At 40.7% G+C, this 12,477-nt stretch overlaps 1 protein-coding gene across 2 annotated transcripts; it reads right to left on the reverse strand.

The window, feature by feature from the left end:
* Window positions 1-3,902: 3,902 nt before the first annotated feature.
* On the reverse strand, window positions 3,903-7,131 carry pou3f3b (POU class 3 homeobox 3b). Of its 2 annotated transcripts, none has more exons than XM_077614399.1 (2): window positions 5,276-7,131; window positions 3,903-4,862 (listed from the first exon to the last, which is right to left on the reverse strand). In XM_077614399.1, the coding sequence occupies exons 1-2, from the start codon at window positions 6,497-6,499 to the stop codon at window positions 4,764-4,766; spliced, it is 1,323 nt and encodes a 440-aa protein (XP_077470525.1). In that variant the 5' UTR covers window positions 6,500-7,131; the 3' UTR covers window positions 3,903-4,763. The 2 variants fall into 2 exon arrangements, with proteins under 2 accessions (XP_077470525.1, XP_077470515.1); XM_077614389.1 differs by having other exon boundaries at window positions 5,267-7,131.
* Between the last annotated feature and the right edge of the window lie 5,346 nt (window positions 7,132-12,477).

Below are 12,477 nucleotides of genomic sequence, written 5' to 3' on the forward strand. Positions count from 1 at the left end.
AACGGTTGGGTGAAAAAAGTGGTTCACACATGCGAAAAGATTAGTCATGTGATGTCATCTGTCGCTGGTAGACTTGGGAGTGTGCATGGGAGGATGGGGTGGGGATGTGGGGTGAATTTCACAGCAGGTTGGCCTGGCTTCTGATCTAAGCGGTATTGACAAAGCCATCAGAGCTGGTGATGTATCAGGCTCCCTGCTCGGTCCCCAATGACTCACCCACCCTCTGTTGTCACCAAGGTAACTGCTGTTGGGGCCGGCAGTCCATAGCGAGCCAGCTGTAGCATACAGTACATGTCACTTTTAGAGGCCCAATCTGTCCTTAAAGTAAAGGGGAAGAAATGAATTTTGTCCCCTGGAATATGTCATCATCTGTGATGCTTCCTGCTGGAACCCACACACACACTAGCTACAATATTTATACATGCACTATACTTTATAATGGGATCCCAGAACGCAATCACAACTTTTTCTCTATTTAGCAGGGGTGTCAAATCCATACCTGTTGTGGGTTTTATTGTTGTTGTAGTTTATATAGGAAGGCTATCATGATTAATATATCTGGCATGCTGAGAAAAAAACCAATATTTGCCCACTTCTCTAATTTTTTGTTCTTCCCCTAATTTAATATTTTTTAAAATACATTTTGGGTGAGCGTTTTTTTGTAATCTGACAACTGCTAATAGTATATGTGATAATGTAATTTTGATGCATCAAGTGAATACACTCTTCAAAGCTATCTGGCTGTTTGGGCACTCTAATTGTAATGTACATACTTTTTTGATAACGTTTCACAAACCTTTTTATTATATGCTCTCTACATTATGTGGTTGTACAGGAGTAACTCCTATACAAGAGTAGGTCTACATGCAGGGCTATTTTAAGTTAGATTAAGGGTTGAAAGGTTAATGGTAAAATAATAATAATTAAAGAAATAGAGCATTGATGCATGCATAAAACTGTACATACTAGAAAAGTTAATCGCTACTAGTAATACTACTTTTATAAACCCCCAAAAGAAGTACTTTTTAGCTTTCCAACATGTGTGGAGCAGACAAGTCACGTGTTGATTAGTGACACCAATTAAAAAAAGGTGAACAGTCGTCGTATTAAGCTATTAAAATATTAAAGATGATCATAAATGACCTTCCTGATTTCCTTGGCAATAAATTAACTGGGTCGTAAATCTGTTCTGATGATCATTAGGTACGTATTTTACCCCTCAGATAGACTGTAAAGAAAACGACTGTAATTATAACAAATGTTAATATCAGGATAATTTAATAACTGGAAACCTGAAGATCAAATGTTTATTTGAAATGGTAATAATGTGGCCTGCGTGCGTAAAAATAAGAGCCAGAATAAGTGGCCACTGAGCGGCGCTGCAGGGTCACATTTTCCGGGATTTCGCCAAATTATTTCCAATTTTTTGTGTGGATCATGCATAATAAAATTAAGGATATTTGTGTATTTTGAAATAATAATGGTTTTATAATTAGGAATGTGTATTAATTTAAATAAAACGTGTCATATATCTATAAATACATTTGAAAAAAAAGATTAACATCCACAAATAGTCATTTAAAAAGAATGAAGCCTGCTTCACGTGCTTTAACAAAGGAGGCATTCATATATGCATTTTTAAAATGCTTTATCAACTTTTTAGAAACATTTCCTTTTCATTGTTTAAGGACATTCTTAAGAAGGAGAGTGAGAGAAAGAAAGAGAGAGAGAAATAGTGAGAAAGAGAGAGAGAAGAGGGAGAGAGAGGGGTTAACATAGATAACCAAAAGTTACTTAAAATGGTATTATTATGATCCTTTTTTCATTATTTTTTTAATGAAATAATTTTATTTTTGCGAGCCGGATAGGTGTAGTCGTTATCCAAGAAAAAAAGAATAGAAGAAAAGTGAAAGAGAGGCAAATGAGAATAAGTACCCCTCCTCTACTTCAACACCGTGACCTTCACAATTTATGGAGAGGAACCCCCTACAATCACGTCATTTCTACAACGATGCTGCTTCCTTCTCGCTCTCCTTTGACGTGTACCACACAGCAGAATATCATAAACGTTATTAAATAGACAATGCTACTAATTGTTTAATGTTTAGATTATGTATGGAAATTAGGTGCAATAGGCTAGGTGTCAGATGGGATTTATTTAAACATGTTTATGGCAAATTAGGTTTTAATTCGTTGACAATTCAAACATTACAGGCAACAATAATTTACTGGCCATTTATATTGCTGGGGTTACTGCTTGGAATTATGTGAAACAATTTAGCAGAGGTGAACGTTTATGGATCACCGTGCAATTATGATGATAAATAAATAGCACAATATACAAGAAATCTACAGCATGGATTATTATTTTTTATTAGGCTGCAAATACAGTTGGATTTCTAAGTGGAGCGGTGAAAACATGCATGTGCTGATGGCGATAGTGTATAATTCAACATGTATTCAATACTATCAGCGTGGTGAAATCAACCTTATCAAGACCTAATAATTAATTGGCCCTATTCAATATTCGCATCGTGTTTAGTGTAACACGACCTTTAATAGATGTTATTGCTAAAGAGCAGAGATACAATAATAATGGGGGTAATTATTTTTAAGACAGCAGTGACTTTATGTCGGAGACTGATTGAATTATTAGCAGCAATTACATGTTTAAAAGTTTAAAAGAGGAATCCCCCCTCCCCCCGATCGTGGACAAAGTCGTTATAGGAGCAGAGTGCCGTGACACGAGCTGCTTCGATTATTGAGCTCCCAGGGCCTCGCGTGCACGCACCCACGCAAAACGCACACACCGCTGCCAACAAGAACCATGAAAAAAGCCAAAGCCGTTGCAGAATAGGCGGATCAAAACCCATTATGAGATTTGGAGCTGGTTTTGTGTTGGGCTCGCTTGAATCTCTCACCAGATTGGAGTATTTGTGCACAAGCAAGGGATGCTGGTGCGTGGAAAATGTTCACATGTTACAATTCATGCAAGCAACACTTTCGTGACTTTTCTCCAAAAGCACAAACCTTGATCTTAATTTTGAGCAGTAAATCCACTTGTTTTCCTTATTATGGACAACCATTGGAAAGCAAAATAAAGTTTTATGTGACTCCTATGACGCCCGTGTCATCTCCAGTAAAGGACACAAAGAAGTGCGCTGCTACGTGATCATTGAATTCGGTTGCTAAGCAACTAGTGCGGGAATTCATCCGCGAAATTCAAACCGTAAAAGACACGTTCTGTGAGTTCTGGCAAGTGGCAAGAAAGAAGTTTTTTGTTGTTGTCGATGATGATGTTTTTTTTGTTTTGTTTATATGTAATCAAGACACGTGTCTCACATGAAGAAAACACATTTCAAAGATACATGGAAATAAATAAATTAAAAGCTTTCCAGTTTTGGTCCCGAAACTATCTTGAAACGCAATAGTGACCTAAAATGCAATTCCACTATAATATTCACTTTGTTTAAATACAGTTAGGGGTGGTCATATTACTGTTAACGCTATAATTCCTGTTATAAAAACGGGTGTTAAGAGGCCTTCCATTATAATAACATTATTATTTCGCTTCCAATATTCCTATTCCATCCAGCTCCAAGCGCTAAATGGGACAGACGTGAAAGATAAAAGTTGGAATGTTTGGGCCTGAAGAGGCTTGACATGGAAACAAAACGACTGCCTATCTTCTGCTGCATTAACGTCAACGTGAAAGCATTTGTGTTTCATAGATGGACTTAACATTTTTTTATACTGTAAAGAATAAAATGTCATTACATATTATTTGATATTGCAAAATACTGCTCTGCACTCAACAAAAGGGCACCCCCCCAAAAAAAACAACTGGAATAAATAAATAAATAAGTAATATTAGTGTACATTTAACACACAAGATGGCTGCATTTCATTCTAACAAATTTATTGTGTCTCAATCAGCTCGTACGGAACCACTACTGAAATTAAATTACAATCAAATGATCACATCAAAATATACCAACAACGGCAGCTTGTGATGATTTGTGCTCCTCCGGAATAATAATAATTAAAAACAAATAAGAAAGAGAAAATATAACAAGAACGCTTCTCATACAAGTCCATGGGGGATGGGGGGAATAAATTACCGTTTGGAATAATTCATAGGTATTCCGAATAAAATATTAAAACAAATCATTCTGATGAAAAATATAAAGTAAATAATTCAGACCAGTATCTGATCTAGTGATCTATATTGCCGGCTTTACAGGGTTGTTTATTAAAACCTACCAAAGAATACTGCTTAGAAAGGGCAGCATTAATAATATGTCCAAAAGACCCCGTCAGTCCCACTTGGTAAAACATTTTTTTTTTGATTTTTCCCTCGTCCAATAAGTGCAGCTGAAGTCTTTGTCAAACGTCTTTATGTGTTGGAACAAAAACAGGGGAGAAGAATCCACCACCACGACAGCGTCGAAAAATAAATGCCAGGTGAAAAAAGAAAATGATCTTTGAGATCAAACTGTTTTTTGGGTAGCAGTTCGTGGGAGGAAAAAATAAAATCCCTGATCCTTCACATGTGGATGACAAACACAACAAGGAAGCTTCATGGATCTGGTTTTTAGTGAGGGACAGTCCCCTGGTTAAATTGATACAAAAAGCTTGGCCCTTTGTCTCGATTACGCACACACACAGGACAGTGGTCGTTGTTTTGGAGGGTGGGCGGGGGCCATCAAAACAACACTTGGTGATGGTGATGTGGGGTGTAGAAAAGGTCTCTTGGTGTGTTCTCAATGCGCCAAAATTACCTGGTGGAATGAACTTGTGGTTGTCACCCTCTGGTCGCTCGCCTCACTTGCATCTTTTAAGTAATCTACTAAAAAATGCCCCTGAAAGAAACAAGCAGAAGGAACCTTTTAGGTTAAGACATTTCAGGGCCCTGAAGAAGATGCGTTTGTTCTGAAAGGGGGTTGGGAAGAAATGCGGTTCAAGGTTCTCTTTGTTTTTTTTGTTTTTTCTCTCTCTCGCTCGCTCGTTCTCTCTCTCTCTTTCTCTCTCTCTTTCTGCTGAAAAATAGATAATACATTTGTTTGCAGTCTCATTCACATTCCCTCACAATCACAGTATCAAAATTCTGCTATCCTGGCGATAGTCTGTGCGTGTGTGTGTGTTTTTTTTTGTTTGTTTAATCAGTCTAATGGGATTTTTAAAAAAAATATTGGGATGTGCTGCCCTATGTTTCACTGAACATTCGTTTGCAGTCCATGGAGGGGGGCGGTGTTTCTGCACTCACATTGCCGACCTGAGAGTACACATCCTCCGGTGTCTGCGCCACTCCCGGGGGCGTCATCCGCTTTTCCTTCTGTCTCCTATTGCAAAACCACACTCTGACCACCTCCTTCTCCAGTTGCAGGTTGTCCGCCAGGCTGGTGATTTCCTGGGCCGAGGGCTTAGGGCACTTGAGGAAGTGGCTCTCCAGAGCCCCCTTGACGCTCACCTCGATAGACGTGCGCTTCTTCCTCTTCCTCCCCTGCGCGGCGATCTTGTCGATACTGGTGGGGCTGCCGGTGGACGAGTCGGCTTCCTCCAGCCACTTGTTCAGCAGTGGCTTGAGCTTGCACATGTTCTTGAAGCTTAGCTGCAGAGCCTCGAACCTGCAGATGGTGGTCTGCGAGAAGACGTTGCCGTAGAGGGTGCCCAGCGCCAGGCCCACGTCCGCCTGGGTGAAACCCAGCTTGATCCTCCGCTGCTTAAACTGCTTGGCGAACTGCTCCAGGTCGTCCGAGGTCGGCGTGTCGTCGTCCGAGTGCGGGTCGTGGCCGTTGACGCCCCCGTGGTGCTGGTGGTGCGGATGGTGCTGGTGATGGTGGTGGTGGTGGCTGGCGTGCTCTAGATCCGGGGTGTCGCATCTCACTAAGCCCGGGTGCACCAGGCTCTGTGTGCCGGCAGTGAGCATGCCGTTCACGGTGAAGCCCCCCGGCTGAGAATAGAGGAGCGGCTGCTGCTGCTGCTGCTGCCCGCCCGAGATGGAGTTGATGTGCGCCGCGGTGCTGCTGCCCCAAGCCCCGGCGTGAGTCTGGTGGGCCGCTAAGTGGGGCGGCACTTGCGGCCGGTGGTGCAGCGCGGTGCCCGTGTGCAGGTCGTCGCGAGCGGGGTTTTTCACGTCTTGCTGCTGCTGCTGCTGCGGACTGGCCGTCATGCCAACCGGGCTCGACGACCAGGGGGAGCCGGCTTCGGCGGCGGCCACCGCGGCGGCGGCGGCTGCCGCGGCGGCGTGCGGCAGGGAGGTCACCCACTGGTGGGCATGGCTCAGCATATGCCCACCGTTGCTGGCTGCCATCGCGCCTTGCATAAAGTCACTTTGCACCATTTTGATGGAGGGGTCTCCTCTGTAGCCCCCGGAGCCCGAGGTAACAGCAGCACTGCCCGGCTGCATGCCACCGCCTCCCGAGTCAGAGTGCACGATGGAGCCGGACGACAGGATGCTGTTGGTGCCCAGATAAGGATTGGACGCCGCGGTGGCCATTCCGTCAAGCCTTATGAAGGTTATGTTGCTGGATGCCCCCGCCCTTTCTTTACACTTCTTTCGCGTAGGCAAATTCTTTATCTCATGAATTATTCAAACTTCAAAAAAGTACGCCTTGCCACACACACCATATGCGCGCCAAGACGCCAAAAGATGCTTTCGGGAAACTGAATAAAATCCGCGTGCATTTACAGCATTCGGGCAGCAGAATACAAACTCCTGTTTCTCCAAAGTCCCCTCAGACCACGGACAGTCAGTCCGTGAACAAAGTTTGTCGGCCGAAAATGTGCACATTAAAATTCAATTAGGAATGGAAAAGGTGTCGTCCCAAGCAAACTAGGCGGCCACAAATATTAAAAAAATAAAATAAAATAATATATATAAAAAGAGGCGCAAATTGTCCAGAGTCCCAGTTTAAGTTCCCTTTGGATGTGGAAAACATAAGCGGAGTCCTTTTTTTTGTAATTCAAGTCAGATTTCTCCCTTGCTTTCTTCTTTCTTTTCTATCTCTTCTTTTAGAGCACCGAGGATTCTTCTTTCTCTTTGTTCCGTTTTGATATATTTAAAGCTGCCAAACCGCAAACTCCAGTTGAAGTACAATCCGTAGGAACAGTGGAAGGCGCTGCTCACCAGCCTCCTCTCTCATTCGCTTGTTCTCCCTCTCCTCCTCTCTCTCCCCGACTGGCCGTCAAGTCCCGCCTCCCCCCGTCGCCCCCCAAGCCCCCTGAGCACGAGGACTCGCGGATGTTTACCCCGTTCCTCTCCGCTGATTGGCTGCCCGCGGAGTGATTGGCAAGCACGATCAGCCTGGCTGAGGGATGGAGAAATCTCCTTCCGGCGGTTCCGATTGGCTTCTTCTTAATTGCAGCCCAAACAAAACTAGAGTAGTAAATAAAGCCGAAGCTCGTAAAGTGTGACCTCGTATGGTTTTGGATAAAATTGATCTACGATTTCCTATAAACCGGCTTTGATTCAAGCCGTCACACACGATATGTTAGCACCATGTAGAAAAAACAAAAACAAAACACAATACAAGAGCAACGTGAAACAGTTATTAGTACATTATTAAAACAATATTGCATTATTAGTTTTAAATTTGTTTTTTCAAACCAGATATTTATACTCAAAGGTAAACAAAACCCTTTATCAAATGAAATATATTTTGCATGTTAAAATAAATAGTATTTCTCTTTAATTAAGTATAAATGTCACTATTAGCACCCCGAGCAAGAAAACACTTTTTATCTCTCTTTGTTTCTATCATATGTATATGTATATATATATATATATATATATATATATATATATATATATATATATATATATATATATATATATATATATATATATATATATATATATATATATATATATATATATATGATAAAAATGAACCCAATTGCCTTGTTATAGACATATATGCTTATATTTAAAGGATGAGAGAATATTCAAAACAATCAACATTTCTAATAAAGTCCTGCTTGGCCACATCATGTAGAAGAATGAATCAACATGCATTTTTAATTCCCAGTGGGCTGTTCCCAGGGCAAAGGACAACATTGGGTAATTATTCTATATTTTAATTTACTTAACATACTCAAAGCAATCAAGCCATTAAACAGTTCATTGATTATACTGTATATCACTTATGGGAGAAAAAACATCACAAAAGAGTGCCAGATCATTTATTATCTTTTTTTATGATCTGGTGAAGTCACCATCCCACTAGCCGAAATCTTTGAGCAAATACACTCAACCTTAGCAACAGCAAAATGAACTTCACTGTTAATTTTTAACAGTTACTTGAGGAAGCTGTGCAAATTGGACGTTGACACATGGAGAAAACCATTTGTGCATATTTTGTAAGTAGATGTATTTCAAAACTCAAAACATATTCTATTTTTGCTGCACATAGTTATCTTGATTATAGATCAAGTTTATCACGGGTATAGATGTTTCTATAGTGCGCAGATGTTTAGTATCAATTGTGGGTTAAAAATGTCACCATCCATTCACTATAAAAAAAATCAAACCATCTCAAATGTCATGTTCATTCAAAAAAAAATGGAGGATGGGCCACAATTGACCCCCCGGGCCATAGAATGGGCACACTAGCTATAAAGCCTCCACCACAGTCACATCCTCTCAAGCTAACACCCTCATTCACCCCCCCCCCCACCCCCCACCCCCCCCGATACTGTGGGTGTCATGCATCCTATTTTGCCCACCTGCCAGGTAAAGCCCACCACACAACCAGTCAGATTTGCGGAACATGTCACGCATTAACCCCACTCCCTTGCCAAAGCTCTCCGAATCAAAGATGACGCAATAAGGGACGCTAAAGGGATTTAAGGGGCAACTATAAGTCTGCAAGGCCTGTGTACTCCATGCCAGTGACACCCCCCACTCTCATCCCAGTGGATTTAATTTGGAACGGGCTCAAAAACGGAGGGCGCCTCGTGCATTTGTTTACAATGAATAGGGGGCACAGCCATGGGGCCCACTATTCATTAATATACAGTGAGGATTTCTGTCCAAATTACTGATGTTTGGTCCAAAAGGCGCCTTCAAAGTGCATCCAGGGCGACCAGCAGGAACGTGCCACCACATGCAAACTACAGCTAAGAATATATTTAAAAACAAAGCAGTCAAAAGGCCACTGTCTGATATATGATCAGTTTATTTATTTGTTTATTTATTTATTTTTGAAAAGGCCCCCATGTTCACTGCTGGGAGTCTCGTTTTTTTAATATGTAAAAAGAAAAAAAAGAAAGGCAGGGGAGAGGGGAAAAATCATCCCCAAGTATAACAAGAGACGAACAGTTAGTGCTGATTTTCATTTGCATAAATTTTCATATATTTTAGCGAAAATAATAGCGGGAGCAGAGGAGAGCTGGTGCTCAGTTGAGGCAGAGGAAAGAAAATCTTAGGGAGCAGCAGCCAGTTGCAGGAAAGGAGATGAGCACTTTACACAAGTCTACAACCTACAATATGTGCACTTTACTGGATCTGAGGTAAGCCCATGGATCGCGGTTCCTTATCGCTTAGGGAATATTTTGATATGAAGTATCTTTTTTAAATCAAAAAGAATATTTTTTCGACATGCGCACTCACTTCAAATTGCGCTTTCTTCATTCCAACAGCGCAAAAAATGAGATTGGTTGCTTTTGTACTGTACAAAGAGAAGCAAATAGATAAATTGCGGACTTTTGGGTCGAATCCGGAGCGGAGGAAGGGGCCATCAATCACATTTTTTTAAGCAGTGGGAAACACACATTCTCGGGTGGAATCTCCGTAGGGATCGCAGAGGCAAGTTTGTTGAGAGTTGCACGTCAGTCAAATTGTTTCTTATCGTGATTAAATGCCATGTTTTTTTCTTATTGTTGAAAATTAATCATGGGAGGCAATCTAAAAGAAATATTTGATTCCGCTGTCCAGTCGATATTTTGAGCCCGAATGGAAGGAGAGGACTTGTCCCCTCGTTCTCACGGGTTAACTCCTCTTCCTCTCGCTCCATTGATGCAGGGACGCATTTCTGAGCCTCGCGCTTGGTCGCCATGGTGAGCCCAATAAAAAAAAAAGGCGAACAGTGGTCGCATTAAGCTGTATGTTTGTGCACTGGAGTCGAGAATTAAAATGTCTCGGTGTCCTACAGTAACGCATCTTGAACGGAGCAGTAACGCGTTACAGAAACGTGGAAAAAATGGGGACAAGGGGTGGGGGGCTATCTATTATTCTTTTATTTGCCGTCAAGTGTTAAATGATTTGCGTGAATAGCTTTCAAACCTGTTTTGCCTAGATTGGAAAAAATATACAAACGCTGTCGTTGCGCCTCATTGTGAGTTTTTTTTTGCCTTAAATATCTCAACTATAGTATAGAGTTTCCAACGGTCACATTTTTAATAATGACAATTTATCGGTTCATTCGGTGAGAATTGAAATATTGAAAATTAAATAATTAATATTAACCGCCAGGTGTCGCACTGACTCATGCTACGTCATTGTCTAAACGCTGCAAATCACAAATTATTTAATATAACACGTTATTTATTAATTTAACAAACTCAATTAAATATTAATGAAAAAGGGATGATATATATTGACTAACTCCTATAACCATTTCTCTCGCCGACAGAGTCAGTAGTTCATTTGAGATCAATTAATAATAGTCCACTATTGCAATTTGAATCATAATTGTGTGGAAAAACATGAAATAGTAATGTTACACGCTTTCTTTTTAACGAACAGGGCTAAAATTACTTAAGGAAAAACAGCACTTAAATTTTAGAGTAGGGAAAAAAGTTCAGTTTAATATGTGTATATGATAATGTGCTAATGATCAGAATTAGACTAACATATGTAAGTGTTGACTTTACGAATGAGTGGCAAGCAGGGCCCCGGCAGGACTCATGAATCATCCCGGAAATTAGTGTGTTGCAATTTGTCTGCACTCACCAGAGGCCACTTTATTGCATGCACCATGTTCTTGCAGCACTATAGCGGAACAACATCGTGCATGCATCCAAATCAGGCAGCATGCTAAGTGCCCCCGGTAAACATATCATTTTTAATTAAATAAGAAGGTACTTTGAGCCTGAACTCTCCCATCTTCCACATGCAAGAGGCGATAATTCAGAACAATTTCCACCAACAATCATATTGAAATAAATACAATAAAATAAAACCCAGTAAGACATAAAACATCAACAAGGAAAAAAATCAATTTAGTCACAATATGAAACTGCTCTGCTCCCTCATAAAATGTCTCTTTATTCTCATTTCTTCCATAAATGTGCAATAGAGAAATGTATTCTCACCTCAAAAGGTGAGTAAAATGCATCTTCTACACCCGTAGTTACAATATTCAGATTGAATGGATGTAATTTCTGCCATTTTAATTACGGCGCACTTAAGATGCCTATGGGCTGCATAATTTATTTTCTGCCCCTCGGTCCCACGTGAAACGGCACACACGGAGTGTGTCACACGTCAGGCCAAGCGTTGATTTAGAGCAGAATTTCGCTTGAACGACTAAACGATAATGTGGCCACTATACCATTAATTAAATGGCCTATAAGCAGATATCAGAGCAAGCATTAAACATTCAATTTCAGAAACCAATATGACTTTCTCTCCTTCTGTCTCAACCATAATTGAGATTCTATTCATAAATGATATTAAAAAGGTATGCACATCTCTCATTCCAGCATGGAGGCTAACATGTTTATGTTTTCATTTCAGTATCTATTGATTTGAAAGTGAAAATCTATATCCATGTGATAATATGACCCCAGCATGTGCAACAGTGTCTTGACTGTATAGAATTCTCGCAGTAGCGCTTCACTGAATTATGAAAATACAGAATTTTACTAGGAAGTTCTGAGACTTCTATTTTAATAATTATACAACAAACCATTAACACATAAATGGCTTTTAATTGTTCTCATGATTTTAAAATAAATTCAAAGCATTTATATGCAGGTGTGTGACATGAGACAGATGGGCATGGGTAGGAAGTCCAAGTGCTGCTTTCTGAGTCAGTGTATCACTTTGACTGGTAATGTCAGTGTAGCCTTTGCCTATTTTGGACAGTGGCGGTAGGATGGTGAACTGCATAAGCATTCTACTCTTTTCCACACAGAAGTTTTTGATTAAAGTGGATCAGTCTTATTATGGTGAATGCAAATCATCTGATGGATACAGTGGTCATTTTCAATTCAATTGGCCTTTATTACTTATGCTAATCAAGGGTAATATTTGGTTATTAAGCAGTGAATTTAATAAACAAACTAAACCCACAGGAAATCTATACAGCCTCTTTGTTTCTATATGTATCACGATAGTATTAGCTTTTGTTTTTGTTTGTTAAACAGCGGCAGTCCCTGAGGATGTCGTCAGGTCGTTGGTGGCACCTCCCGTAGCAGGATTACATTAATCAAAGTATTTATTTCCCTTGGGGAGCCAGGCGCAAATCACTC

This window comes from Stigmatopora argus, chromosome 1 (assembly GCF_051989625.1).
Source record: "Stigmatopora argus isolate UIUO_Sarg chromosome 1, RoL_Sarg_1.0, whole genome shotgun sequence".
In the NCBI taxonomy this organism is placed as follows: Eukaryota; Metazoa; Chordata; class Actinopteri; order Syngnathiformes; family Syngnathidae; genus Stigmatopora; species Stigmatopora argus.

What these genes read in the sequence shown, in the direction of transcription:
- pou3f3b (XM_077614389.1), bottom strand. Translation starts at nt 6,499, where the DNA reads ATGGCCACCGCGGCGTCCAATCCTTATCTGGGCACCAACAGCATCCTG. An exon ending in TGTACTCTCAGGTCGGCAAT is followed by an intron (nt 4,863 to 5,266) that starts GTGAGTGCAGAA and finishes TGTTTCTTTCAG; the next exon opens with GGGCATTTTTTAGTAGATTA.